Source organism: Taudactylus pleione, unplaced genomic scaffold (assembly GCF_031769625.1).
Source record: "Taudactylus pleione unplaced genomic scaffold, aTauple2 ptg000093l, whole genome shotgun sequence".
In the NCBI taxonomy this organism is placed as follows: Eukaryota; Metazoa; Chordata; class Amphibia; order Anura; family Myobatrachidae; genus Taudactylus; species Taudactylus pleione.
In genome coordinates, this window is record NW_028284495.1 from 31529384 (window position 1) to 31544592 (window position 15209).

A 15209-nucleotide genomic window follows, 5' to 3' on the forward strand; every position below is an offset into this window, starting at 1 on the left:
TTAAAATATTACTTCCCATCACATTGGCACCCTGGGCTGATGCCTCTCCCCAGACCCTTAGTTACGGCCCTGGTGCCACCTGTAATGTTCCTGTGTAACATAAAAAGTAGCATCTTAAGTCTGTAATCTTACAGCTGAATTCACAAACTGAGCAGAATTCAGTATTATGTTGAATCATGTGATTGCTAAACTAATGTATTTTTACCGAGTGAAGCTGCTGGCACTAAACCGTACAATGGCCCTGATTCAGAGCCGCTCGCTGCTGGCGGACGGGCACTCGCTCTGAATGTTGGCGTTTTTTTTTTTTTTTACTCCGGCCGCTTGCAAAGCTGTGGGTGTCCACCCACAGCTTGTGCGAGCTGGCTGGAAACTGTCGCGATTATCGCGACCATCGGGTTTGCGACAAGACCCTGAGGTAGGGTCTAGCTTCCGCAAGCCAGACTGGACTCCCTGCTCTAATAGAGCAGGGAGCCAACTACTGACATCACTAGTGATGTCAGTTAGACCTCCCAGCAAACGCCAGGCGTTCCTAAGGGAACGCCTGCGTTTGTCCGGCCACCACCCCTACCCGCCCACAAAACGTGATGAGCTGTCAATCAACATTGACAGCCGCCCTATCTTGTTGCAAGCCCCGCAGCCACTGAACTTCAGTCGCTCAGCGGAGCTCGCGCATGTGCACGCTGGACGCGGCACATGTGCAGGGCATTACCATTGAGCCGCTTGCGAGCAGCTCTGAATTGGACCCAATGTTCCATGCAATATAGATGATCATATTCAGTCTTTCATATAAATTGTAATTAATTACATTTTTTCTTACTGATGAGTTGTTACATTTAGAGCTGAGTTGGAGCATTGTAGATATACCATATCTCCCAAGTTTTGTGAGGTGGAAACCATGCAAAATGTGTAAGACGAAGCCATGCGGCCAAAATTAGGGGCTTAACTTAGCATCAATGGGGCGTATATTCGAGCCACAACCCCATTTTCAATATCCTTGGGCTTGCCCAGCGCTGTAGTAGATGTTGAACAGCCCACAGCATCTCCCAGATCCAGCACAGTGGGCATCCGTCTGCGCATGCCGCGTTGGGTGCTGGGAGGGATCCGATTGGATCCCTCTCTCAGCTCACTTCCGATAAAAGCCCATAGGCTCAGGAAGATGGCGTTATCCACCGGGGCTTTGTGCATATGAGAAATGTGGTCAAACCTGCATTTTTTTCATTGATCCATCCCGCCCACTGTGTGTGGCGCACGTGTGATCCATTCAGAGTGTCCACTGTGGTGGGCCAACAGGACAGTGCCAATAAAACAGGACTGTCCCGCTGATATCAGGACAGATGGAAGGTATGTAGTAGTTCCTGAATCAATACCCTTCATGCACACTATACAATAACTAGTATCCTGTAGAAAAAACAACATTACTTGTGTTCGATATGTCTTTAAAATATTTGTTAAAATTACTATTTTAAAACCAAATTCACAAAAGCAGCAGAGTAGCTTACATATCAGTCACTCCTAGTTTTTAGACCACCGTTTGTCACTCTGTAGTAGTCTTACAAATGACAATGTTTGTGAATATGAAGCTAGGTCATTGTCATGAAAAAGTTAAATTACTAACACTATGGTGTGCCCACCATAATATCTCAGAAATACTAGTACTGCAAATTAAGTATATACTACTGTCCTATGCCTGGAAGTAGAATATACTTAATTTGCAATTAAGTAATATCTAGAACATGTTTCCTACTTATTTCTTATGTTATATTATCAATTTATATTATTTCATATTGTTCATTTATACCCCTTTTACACTGGCCAAATAACTCGGGTAGTGGAAAAGGGGCCACCATTGGATTCCCGGGTCGAATTACATGGTAATCTAACCCAGGTAGTGAGTAGGGTTGAACACGTTAACAACCTGGGTCATCCCACCCTAAGAAAGCCAGCTCACCAGTGCTTGGCGATGATGTAATTCCTAAGCCCCAGTAGAAGAGAAACCGTGTCTAGCCTGTGGTGTAAACTGGTTTCAAGCTGCTGTGATATGTTAAGTGACCCAGACTGGACCCGTGAATTTGGTGTACACTGGCCAAATAATCCAGGTTACAGCCATGTCAAACCGAGTCGCGGCTCAGTGTAAACGGGTCCCCAAAAAAATAACCCTGGTTCAGTGACCCAGCAATGCAACCTAGGTAGCAAACAGGTTCGGACCTGGGAAAGACCGGGGTTATTGGGCAGTGTAAACAGGTGACCTGGGTCATCTAACCCGAATCCTGTTTACAGCATAGGAACAGCCGGCTGACTGGCACTTGCAGATGATGTCAGACTTGGATTTTATTGTAAAAGGGGTGGAAAACTAAAAACATATTGGGCGGGATGTACTAAAGGAAAAATGCGGTAAAGACCCCATATGTACTAAGCCCTGGCCACCCTTTTTTCGTCACGGAGGGTAACGGCAGAAATACCTGGTGTTACCCTATAGAAGACTATGAGCTTCTTACTGCACCCCGCTCCCGACGGTTCGCCTCCGCCTCGACATCGCCCAGCGCTGGCCCCCACTCACCTGCACTCCATTGTCACCAGCCCGCGCTCCTCATGGGTCATCCGCCTCCTCCTAATCTTCTTCCGGGTGCAGGGAGGAGAGCCCAGGGCTTCCTGCACATGTGACCAACAGGAAGCTCCCAGGGCTTGGAGAGGACGGGGTCCCATGGAGACCCCGTCACCCAGCGTTGACTATTTTGCAAAGGGCAGCTCTTATCGCAAGAGCTGTCCTTTGCGATACTTATCGCATATATTAATACATATGCGATTAGTAAGGTTGCGGTGACTGGCGGAATGGTCACCGCAACCTTAGTACATCCCGCCCATAAACTTAATAGATATGTGTACTTGATATAAATATCAAATTCCCTTTAAATATGTGTGTTCATGTTTTATCAAGTGCAAAGCATACATATACAAACAAAACCCAAAATATAAGCATATAATAATAACTGACTGCCACTATTACATTTTGATGTCATTTTCTCTAATCACACACAAAAAGCTGGATGAAATGCTATATTAAAATATTTTGCAGCATCTGTGTCTGTTAACAGTTCTAAAAATATAACTTTATCCATTTGAGGAATATTTCACATAATTTGTGTATAAGGTGATTACCTTGTTTTCTGATCCATTCGTGTCTCTGGAATTTGGCTTCTTTCTGCAATTTTTCAAACACTAGAGGATAAATAAGACCATAATTAATATAAAGCACAAAGTGGCAATGGTTTAATAAAATAAAAAAATAAACATCCAAAATGAAGTCAATACCAAATCATTTTGCGAGACGTTCATGATATAGGGACTGATTCAGCAAAGAGCGCAGTTGCTAATACGCACACAATCAGCCGATTGTTGCGTACTGCACATGAGTATGGACACAGAGCGTGTGCACGAACTGGCCACTGCTATTCAGACTAGGGGTGTGCACCGGCCACTTTTCGTGTTTTGTGTTTTGGTTTTGGATCTGGATCATTCTTCGTGTTTTGGATCTGGATTGGTTTTGCCAAAACCACCCTTCCGTGTTTTGGGTTCTGGGTTTTGTGTTTTGGATCTGTATTTTTTTTTAAAAAAGCATAAAAACAGATAAAATCACATAATTTGTGGGTTTTTCTGCTCCTATGCTATTATTAACCTCAATAACCTTAATTTCCACTCATTTCCAGTCTATTCTGAACACCTCACACCTCACAATAGTGTTTTTATGTCCAAAAGGTTGCACCGAGGTAGCTGGATCACTATGCTAAGCGACACGAGTGGGCGGCACAAACACGTGGCCCATCTAGGAGTGACACTGCAGTGGCAGACAGGATGGCAGTTTGAAAAACTAGGCCCCAAACAGTACATAATGCAAAGAAAAAAAAGAGGTGCAAGATGGAATTGTCCGTGGGCCCTCCCACCCACCATTATGTTGTATAAACAGGACATGCACACTTTAACAAACCAATCATTTCAGCGCCAGGGTCTGCCACATGACTGTGGCTGAAATGATTGGTTCGTTTGGACCCCCACAAAACAAGCTGGCAATTAGTCTGTCCCTGCAAAAACTGCCTCTACGGAGGCAAGATGTCGTCCTCATCCTCCTCATTCACCGATTCCTCACCCTCTTCAGTGTTGTGTACATCCTCATCCTCACAGAGTATTAATTCGTCCCCACTGGAATCCACCACCACAGGTCCCTCTGTACGTTATGGAGGCTGGTCTCCCTGGAAGAGTTGATAATTCATTTTATGAACATCATCTTCTCCACATTTTATGGAAGCAACCTCCTACGCCTTTCGCTGACAAGGTTCCCGGCTGCACTAAACACTCTTTCGGAGTACACACTGGAGGGGGGGCAACTCAGGTAAAATAGAGCCAGTTTGTACAGGGACCTCCAAATTGCTTCTTTTTCCTGCCAGTACAGGTACGGACTGTCTGACATGCCTACTTGGATGCTGTCACCGATGTAATCCTTTAACAGACAGACGCACGCTTGTCGCTGCTGCTTTAAGGATGCAGGTGCGGCTACAGCCCACACATTTCACAAAGACAGAAAAAAAAGAAGAATATTTTTATTGTTTGTGGAGCACACTTTGAGGGTGTCACCACCCTTTAACAGACAGACGCACGCTTGTCGCTGCTGCTTTAAGGATGCAGGTGCGGCTACAGCCCACACATTTCACAAAGACAGAAAAAAAAGAAGAATATTTTTATTGTTTGTGGAGCGCACTTTGAGGGTTACACCACCCTTTAACAGACAGACGCACGCTTGTCGCTGCTGCTTTAAGGATGCAGGTGCAGCTACAGCCCACACATTTCACAAAGAGAAAAAAAAGAAGAATATTTTTATTGTTTGTGGAGCGCACTTTGAGGGTTACACCACCCTTTAACAGACAGACGCACGCTTGTCGCTGCTGCTTTGAGGACAGTATCATATGCAGGGACAGTAGACTTGTCAGAAATTGTTGGCACGTCCTTCAGTCCGGACCAGATGTCCAAACCGGCCCTTGACTTATGACACAGGCGCACGCTTGGCGCTGCTACTGTGTTGATGCACATGCGGCTACATCGAACAATAGTCACAAACACATAAAAAAAATAGTTTTTTATTTTTTGGAGTACTTTGAGGGTTACACCACCCTTGAACAGACAGACGCACGCTTGTCGCTGCTGCTTTGAGGATGCAAGTGCGGCTACAGCCCACACAATTCACAAAGACAGAAAAAAAAAGAATTTTTTTATTGTTTGTGGAGCGCACTTTGAGGGTTACACCACCCTTTAACAGACAGATGCACGCTTGTCGCTGCTGCTTTAAGGATGCAGGTGCGGCTACAGCCCACACATTTCACAAAGACAGAAAAAAAAGAAGAATATTTTTATTGTTTGTGGAGCACACTTTGAGGGTGTCACCACCCTTTAACAGACAGACGCACGCTTGTCGCTGCTGCTTTAAGGATGCAGGTGCGGCTACAGCCCACACATTTCACAAAGACAGAAAAAAAAGAAGAATATTTTTATTGTTTGTGGAGCGCACTTTGAGGGTTACACCACCCTTTAACAGACAGACGCACGCTTGTCGCTGCTGCTTTGAGGATGCAAGTGCAGCTACAACCCACACAATTCACAAAGACAGAAAAAAAAAGAAGAATTTTTTTATTGTTTGTGGAGCGCACTTTGAGGGTGTCACCACCCTTTAACAGACAGACGCACGCTTGTCGCTGCTGCTTTAAGGATGCAGGTGCGGCTACAGCCCACACATTTCACAAAGACAGAAAAAAAAAAGAAGAATATTTTTATTGTTTGTGGAGCGCACTTTGAGGGTTACACCACCCTTTAACAGACAGACGCATGCTTGTCGCTGCTGCTTTGAGGATGCAAGTGCGGCTACATCCCACACATTTCGCAAAGACAGAAAAAAAAAGAAGAATTTTTTTATTGTTTGTGGAGCGCACTTTGAGGGTTACACCACCCTTTAACAGACAGACGCACGCTTGTCGCTGCTGCTTTAAGGATGCAGGTGCGGCTACAGCCCACACATTTCACAAAGACAGAAAAAAAAGAAGAATATTTTTATTGTTTGTGGAGCACACTTTGAGGTTTACACCACCCTTTAACAGACAGACGCACGCTTGTCGCTGCTGCTTTGAGGATGCAAGTGCGGCTACAGCCCACACAATTCACAAAGACAGAAAAAAAAGAATATTTTTATTGTTTGTGGAGCACACTTTGAGGGTGTCACCACCCTTTAACAGACAGATGCACGCTTGTCGCTGCTGCTTTAAGGATGCAGGTGCGGCTACAGCCCACACATTTCACAAAGACAGAAAAAAAAGAAGAATATTTTTATTGTTTGTGGAGCGCACTTTGAGGGTTACACCACCCTTTAACAGACAGACGCATGGATGTCGCTGCTGCTTTGAGGATGCAAGTGCGGCTACAGCCCACACAATTCACAAAGACAGAAAAAAAAGAAGAATATTTTTATTGTTTGTGGAGCGCACTTTGAGGGTTACACCACCCTTTAACAGACAGACGCATGCTTGTTGCTGCTGCTTTGAGGATGCAAGTGCGGCTACAGCCCACACAATTCACAAAGACAGAAAAAAAAGAAGAATATTTTTAGTGTTTGTGGAGCGCACTTTGAGGGTTACACCACCCTTTAACAGACAGACGCACGCTTGTCGCTGCTGCTTTGAGGACAGTATCATATGCAGTGACAGTAGACTTGTCAGAAATTGTTGGCACGTCCTTCAGGACTGTTGGAGGGTCAATTGTTTAGTAAAAGTAGTGGTGTTCCTACTTCCTCTCTGGGATGATGAACAACTCCCAGCAGCAGCAACAGCACTAGGAGGAAGTGGTTCTTGATCTTTCCCTATTTTATTTTTATCGGAGAAAGTTTGGTCCTCCATTTATGTTATATTGATATATACGTGCGGCTAAGGCGCACACAAACACAGAAAATATATTTTTTATTTTTGCTGGAGAGTAGTGCACTTTGTGGGTTACACCACCCTTTAAGAAATGAGCCAGCCGGCTCTTTACTTATGGGATACAGGCGCACGCTTGGCGCTGCTCCTTTGTTGATGCACGTGCGGCCACAGTGCACACATTTCACAAACACAGAAAATATTTTTTTATTTGGTTTGGAGTGTACTTTGGGGGTTACAGCACCCTTTAACGGTCAAGCCAGCTGGCCCTTTACTTATGACACAGGCGCACGCTTGGCACTACTTTGTTGATGCACGTGCGGCTACTGCGCACACAATTCACAAACACAGAAAATATTTTTTTATTTGGTTTGGACTGGAGTGTATTTGGGGGTTACAGCACCCTTTAACGGTCAAGCCAGCCGGCCCTTTACTTATGACACAGGCGCACGCTTGGCACTACTTTGTTGATGCACGTGCGGCTACTGCGCACACAATTCACAAACACAGAAAAAATATTATTTTTTTAGCACTTGGGGGGAGCACCCCTGATGGACAGAGCACCCCCTGGACAACACTACAGCACCCCTTTAGGACTGGGACACTGCACAGGACTTTGGAATGGACACAGCCCCTATGGAGAACTGACTGCACAACACAGTCCAGCCAGCCCCTATGGACTTTGAAGTAGTGGACACAGCCCCTATTAACAACAGCAGCACAGCACAACACAGCCAGCCCCTATGGACTTTGAAGTAGTGGACACAGCCCCTATGGACAACAGCAGCACAGCGCAGCACAGCACAGCACAACACTACTCTGCACTACACTACACTACACAGCCCAGCCAGCCCTAACTCCCACCCTCCCTCTTCACTGTCCACAGCCGAGTGAGAAAATGGTGCCGACGCAGGTACCTTATATAGGATCCAAAACCCGCGAGACCCGGAAGGCGGGATGATGACGTTTTGCCTCGATTTCAGATCCGAGTCAGGTGGGAAAAGTCGAGCCTGACTCGGATCTGCCTCGGATCGGGGGGCTCGGGGGGGTTCGGATTTCAGAAATCCGAACCCGCTCACCCCTAATTCAGACTGTGATCACAGTGACTACACAGACCCATGAGTGATTGTCAGGAAGTACCGTTTGTGGGTGGTGACGGGGGGGGTCGTCTGAACGCAGGCGTGCCAGTGCGTTTGAACGCTGTTGAAGGGTGTGCATAATTATCCACTGCAATGCCCTACGCAGAGGCCTGATAGCGTGCATGGAAATTAGCAATTTCTGAGTAAGGTCAGGGCTTGTGCTAGTGTGCGTGAGGCTGCGGTGGTACTCGATTGTACCAATGGATTCGCAGTCCTGCTAAACAGTACGGATTTATGTAAGGTAAAGTGGGCGTCCTTATGTAGTGCAGCAGCGGCATTGTGATCGCAATTAATTAGCATACTATTGCAGTTGAACTGCGTGCATAATCGCTATTGCATTCGCAGTTGTGTTCTGTAGTGAATCAGGCCCATAGTTAATATTTATATATACAGTATCTCTTGTAATTCAGAATCCTTTTCTCTTAAGCAGGCTGGGGAACACTGGAAAATGGGATTATAGGTTGGAGCTGGAGTTGGCACTTAATGAAACTGTAGTTTGAAATCCTAAAATCCTGACCCCTGCAATCCCACAACTCCAGTACCTCTTTAAAAGAGTCTGGAGAGGAGTAGCAGGAAGGAACCCAGAGAAACTGTTAGAACAACCAAACAAACCAGAATGGAAAAGGACGGTCAAGAACCAAAAACCTCTCACGACTGAGCGTGAGGGAGAGATCGCAGTGTTCCCCAGCCTGATTAAGAGAAAAGGATTCAACGGTAAGTTGACCAAAAATTCTATTTTCTCTGCAGCAAGGCTGGGAAACACTGGACAATGGGACATTCAAAAGCCGTCCCCAGGGGAGGGAACATTCAGGTTGCCTGACCGGAGAACTGTATGCCCAAAGTGGGTGCCACTGAAGGCAAAAAAATCCCTGAAAACGTAAAAAATTAGCAAACATGCAAAGAGGGGACCAGATAGCCACACAACGGACCTGTTCTGTAAAGTCCTGTGCCACGCTGCCCATAAGAGTGCCACCACCCTAGCACCCCGTATCAGAAGAGGCTTGAGTGATGAACGAGCAGATCCAATGCGCAAGGGTCTGCTGAGGAACCGGCCAACCATGTCCCTACAAATCATAAAGAAGCCGCAGAGGATAGTGCGGCATACCAAAGAAGACATTTCCAAGGAAATCTGCAGAGCTCAGCCCAACTAGCAGAGCCAGATCATCCCAGTCCTTGCCAAAGGAGGAAGAACTGGAAAGACCATTTCCCGGTGTAAGTATAAGGCCGACACAAGTGTCAGCTGAATCGTAAAACCTGTACGCAGAACCACACAATGGTCAGATAAGACGAGCAAAGGTGGCTTGCAAATCCTAAACCGGGAACTATGCCGAGGGTAGGCAATAGCCATAAGGAAGACCAGCTTCCAAGCATCCAACTGAAGATCCACTGAACGCAACTACTCCAATGTACGCAGCACACCTTGTAAAAATGGTTTGGACCCTCAGAAAAAAGCCAAATGATGTTGGAAAGAAAAAGACAGGGCCGAAGCCTGGGAGAGTCACAAAATTAAGTCGCCACCGGCCTCCAAACCCTCCAGAAGGAAGGTCAAGAAACATGAGAGGCAAAAATTTTAATAGTTACACCACAAGAGGTAGAGTTTGCAAACTTGGAGGTAAGTGTGAGCTGGAAAAGAATGTCTGGGCTCACAGCATAGTCTGGACCACCGAGAGAGAAAAACTTGCAGCTTTCTCCCGCTCAGTCACACAAGTCAGGTCGTGAAAACCAACAGAGGAAGGTTCCCATCGTAGACATCGGGCTTGTTGCAGCAGGTCTGGATGAATTGGGAGATGCCACCCCGGACCTGCTGACCTTAGGAGAATGGCTGCGTACCCTGAACAGCGTAACCAGCCCAGAGTCCCGAGGATAACCCTCACTCGGGAGACCTGAGGGAACAGTGGGGTCAACGGAAACAGATCCTATACATTAAAAATTCCACAGAATAGTCAAGACATTCACTGCTGAACCAGCGGATACCCAGATCACACACAAAACTCTGGAGCCTTGAAATAGTGTCGAGAGGCAATGAGAACCCCCCCTTTCTTCCTGCATGGAGGGCCTCACATCCAAATGAACGGTAGGAATACCACTGGAAGGTGAGATCACTGTCCTTGGGAGAAACTTGCTTCTCCTTAGGGAGTTCTCTGTCTCTGGAACCAAGGTGTCCACCTAGGAAGACTTTGGGTTGCCTCCACCATTGCCGTCGTGCTCTTGTTCGGATTATGTACATATGACACCACCGGGCCATTGTCTGACCGACCAAGTCTAGCTGGTGAGGATGGACAGGGCCCATCAGAGAGACTGATGATGATTTGGAGCTTGAGCCAATCAATCAGTTGAACTATAGTGGATGGTGACCCAAGGCCCTGGAGCTGAAAAAGCAATTTCCCAGCAGACTCTCGGTCGAGGTCACAATGAGCGAATCCAGAAGGACCAAGGATTGGGCCTGGAGGAGAAGAACAGAAATCCTCTACCAATGGAAAATGCTGAGTGCATGCAGACAAATCGAGAAACCGAGACAAGAGGGATATCAAGCAACTCTTCCAAGTTTGGAGAATTACCCACTGAACCTCCTGCAAGTAGAACCTGGACCCAAAAACCAAAAGCAAGTGGAGACCATCATGCCCACCAACCAAAAGTTCCACCAGGTTGATGGACGAGACACTTACCGAACCATTAAGACCAAGTTCGGTAGGGTCTGTGCATTGTCTACTGCAAGAAAAATGCCACTGGAAAGAGGCGTTGAAGACCACCCCAGAGTTGAAGGCGCAGACAAGGAAGCAAGGCAGGCCTTGCAAAAGTAGGGATACTGTTCCAAAAGTACTTGAAACAAATGATCCAAGAAGATCTGTATTTGTGAAGCCAAAGTATCTGTCACAAGCAAACCCTCCGAAGCTGACCGAATTGTGATACCTTCTGTGCGCAATATGCGCAGCAGCACCAACCTCATTGTGTTGCAAACACATGGAACTGGGCTCCACTGAATGGCAGGGCCTGGAACAGACAGGGAATCGAGTCGAACGCCCACTGAGGAAGAAGGACGACATGGCCAAAACAAAACCTGAAGATACTCATTTCAGACGGCTAGAGAGAAGTTGTTGGCCTCCATGCGAACTGCACTACACAGGCCTTGGTGCGCAAGGCACGAAGAGACAAGATCGGCCGAAACAAGCCATTCGGCAGTCGACCAGGAAGGAGATAGAACCCCAGTTTCTGTTCCTGTTGCGGAACTGGAGCAAAAACTGCCGGCTGAGAGGAGTGGAATGATAGAATGGTCCAATGCCACCGTGTGGTTGGTGTTCGCAATGTTGAAAAAAAACAAAACGATGAGGTGGCGGACCTCCAGGGTACATGATGGAACCAAAGGGAATGATGCCTTGCACCTAGGTGTCTGAAGACTTCCCTCTATGGTCTCTGAACTGGAGCAACCGCCCTACCACTTGCAAGCAAACTGTGTAGAGAGAGATACCCAGTTAGGCACTAGGTTTTCCTGGAGCCCATGTCCCCAAAATGTTAATAGAAAAACTACCCCAGGAAACTGAACCCCTTTGGCTTGTAATAGATTGACCTTTCCAAGGACGCACCACCCTGAAAAGAGGAGTGAAAACTTGGATGCATGGACCCTGCCAGGAAGGATAGCCACAGGAAGAAATGTACGGTCCCGACAGGTGGGGAACATGGTATCAAGGTCTGGATAAATGAGAAAAATCCTTACCAAATAGAAGATATTGGAAGGATCAATTTGAATATGAATACGCATGTGAAGCGGAGAGCCAATGGGCCCTTCGAGGCAAAACCAGCCGTAGTGTAAGTTACCTGTGCCCCGTCCTGCATGGCCGCCCACACAGAGCCTGCCGTGAACCTGTCCCGCCAATCTAGCAGGGAATCCCAGGGCAATCTCTGTAAACCCCACGACAAATCCATCAGGAGAAGTGACCAAAACACATGCCCAGAAATGTTGAGTTTTACCAAGGCCGGTGACAACTCTCCAAGTGTTAGGATGCTGATCCCTGAACAGGAAGGGGCATGTGCTGAGCTAAATGGTTGCTGCAGTGACAACCATTGAAGGTTACTTAATTCATGGAAGCATATGTGCGAGGAACAGAGACCTCTTAATCTGGCTTCTCCTAGGCCTTCCAGAGTTTCAGGGGGAGTTTCATAGGCTAATTCTTAGGATAATGCCAGTTTCATAGGATAATTCATGGGATAATCCCAGTTTCACAGGCTAATTCTTAGAATAATGCCAGTTTCATAGGATAATTCAAAGGATAGTCCCAGTTTCATAGGCTAATTCTTAGGATACTTTCAGTTTCATAGGCTAATTCTTAGGATAATGCCAGTTTCATAGGCTAATTCATAGGATAATGCCAGTTTCATAGGATAATGCCAGTTTGAATGTCTCTAACAATTATCTAGAGTGAAATGTGCTACAACAAGTTGTTTTGCATGTAGGTTGGCACCATTAGGTTTTTGATCACAGGACCAGTACTATTCTAGGAGCAAAAAACACAACCCCCATTTTACATACCCAATACACACAAGTTGTAAATAAAAGTAAAACCAGCTTAGAATAGGGACCAATGATAACTGAGCTTAATGGTAAGTCCATACAGATAGAAAGCACATGACAGAACTTGATGGATCATGGATGCTATTAATTATATCACTTTCTATACTCCTTCATGAGCTGTCTATGTGTGAGGACTGTATCTTCAGTGCAGTGTCTTACATCCATTCCCACAGGACAAATGTGGCTAGAAATCCCCTGCAATGTATTGGAGCTACTGTACACTACCTAAACTAACTGTCTACTAGTCTTAAAATCTGTGTAGCATCTGTGCAGCACTAGCAATATGCTATTAAATAATACTCACCTTCACCGATAAGTACCAGACTGGATTGGTTTGTTGCCTTTCCATCTTGAAGCTGGAAGGTAAATGTTCCCTCATCCTCATCCTCCAGCTTATCCATGATCATCTCCACAATGCCAGTCTTACTGTCCAAGTGCATCTTGTATTTCTTTGAGACAGAACAATTTAAGCAGACATACATAATTGTATAGTTGTGTCACAAAATGTGAGTCTTTATGTGTACTCTGAGAACAGCATTATTGCTCCTTGTATGTGAAATAATGGAGATATATGTAGGCATATAGTTTAAATGGTCTACTAAATATAGTAAAGTAAAAACTTCAGGATGAATGCTGTTATACAGGTTCCACAATCTACGGTGACTACTAATATCTATAATAATCTACAGCAAAGGAGGCGTTATTACTTATAGTACACACATTTTACCTTCCTATTAATACTGAAGTGATGACATCAGAGCTCATTGACCATAAGCAATAATATTTGCTTATACACATGTTATTTACATGTATTAGCATCACTTGTAATATACTGTATGTTCACATGTCCAACCTTATTCTTTATATAGTTTGTATGTATATAATGGACTGGGAAAGTTTTTAAAGCTCTCTAGAACAAATATATGAATTGAAATACTGTTATTTGCTGTCACAAACTATGTTTAAATTGAGGCATTGCTATTGCATTTTATTTACAAAGATTTTAGTCTATTGGCTTACATCACCGTTCTGAATCTCCGTGTTATTGAACACATAGTTGGCCTTAGCGCTTCCCGAGAGCTTCTCAGCTTGCATCCAAAAGCGAACTTGTCCTTTCTCCAGGATCTCTACAGCCAATTCAGACTTAAGAGGAATAACTGCAAAACAAGGACAAAGATTGCAAAGGCAATGCAAACTGTGCATTATATGTATATTTAACATGGGGCAGTTAATATTAAAAAAAAATGTATGCTCTCTGGAGGCAATTTTAGGTGGGTGACACAAGATGGTGCTCATCAGAGCTTAGACAATGGAGGCAAGGAAAGTGACAGCACAAGGAGCAAATATGGCTGGCCCACAGGTATATCTATATAGGTTCCTTCACAACAACACAAAAGAGCTAAAACACAATGGGAGCTTTGTAACCTGCTGCTGAAAATGGAATTACGTAGATTGGGAAAACTTATGGTGCATACACACGGTCAGATTTCTTATCAGATATGAATGATAACAATTGTAAAAATCGTTGAATGTTCATATCTTTGACATGTTGGGCATGCATCGACGAACGATGCGCGTTCCTGCATGTCAGATAACGATCTCTGACATCGACTGTGTTTGCAGTCAGATTTTGCCAATTTCATTCACTTTAATAATGTCAGAAATCGTTCAATTGTTCATCGTTGGCGATGAACTGACAAATCTGACCGTGTGTACGCACCATTAAGGTGCGTACACATGGAGCAGTAAAACTGAATGATGTGAATGATAACGATATTTATTGTTCATATCGTTATCGTTCATATCGTTAATTTTTATGTACTTACCAACCTGTTAACGACCAACGATGATCATTCCCACATGGATGATAAAGATATCTTTTATCGTCCATGCATGCAGGCCAACTTGCACAATATCATTAACTGTGCCTGTTCAGGATGACTCACTGAAAGATATCTTTCAAGTTGTTGGTGGTACAGATCGTACCGTGTGTATGCACCATTTTAGAGTGTTTTTCTTTTTAAATAAGCTGAAGAACATGTTCAAAGCACAAAACACTATGTGATCATCGTACCGACTTTAATTCCTACCTAAATATTTAGTTTTAGGTGAAATTATGTTGTAATTCACCTACAGTATGATGCAACAATACAAAAAAAAGGGAAAATGAATCAATGTAGGTTTTATGATTTGTTGGTCTATAAACTGTATTACAATTTACCTGGGAATTTGTTGTCATGGCTGATCTGCAACAGGCGCCTGAGCTCTGCAGGGGGAAAGAAAGAGTTTTATTGCATAAGCCGAAACCTTGCAGAGCCAAAACCATGAGATTTACAGATCCTGGGTCCTGTGACTTACATATGTGTCTGACAAGGTCTGTATGTCAAAGATTATTGTAAAATTGGTTTGCCTTAAAATTAAATGCAGAAAAGTTGATGCAAAAGTGTGAGGAGCATTATATGGTTTCAGAAAAGGGATAACACAAACACCACATACTACATCAGAAATAAAGTGTGAGGAGCATCCTATGATGTCAGAAAAGGGATACACAAACAC

The 15209-nt window shown here is 44.8% G+C and overlaps 1 protein-coding gene across 2 annotated transcripts in view; it reads right to left on the bottom strand.

The window, feature by feature from the left end:
* Positions 1-15209, bottom strand: part of MYOM1 (myomesin 1) — a 155325-nt gene that overhangs the window by 22489 nt on the left and 117627 nt on the right. For both annotated transcript variants that reach the window (XM_088469642.1, XM_088469641.1), the window contains 4 exons: positions 14875-14919; positions 13674-13810; positions 12958-13102; positions 3157-3216 (listed from right to left, as the gene is read on the bottom strand). In XM_088469642.1, the coding sequence (XP_088325768.1) occupies positions 3157-3216; positions 12958-13102; positions 13674-13810; positions 14875-14919 (387 nt within the window). The remainder of the gene's footprint in view (positions 1-3156; positions 3217-12957; positions 13103-13673; positions 13811-14874; positions 14920-15209) is intronic.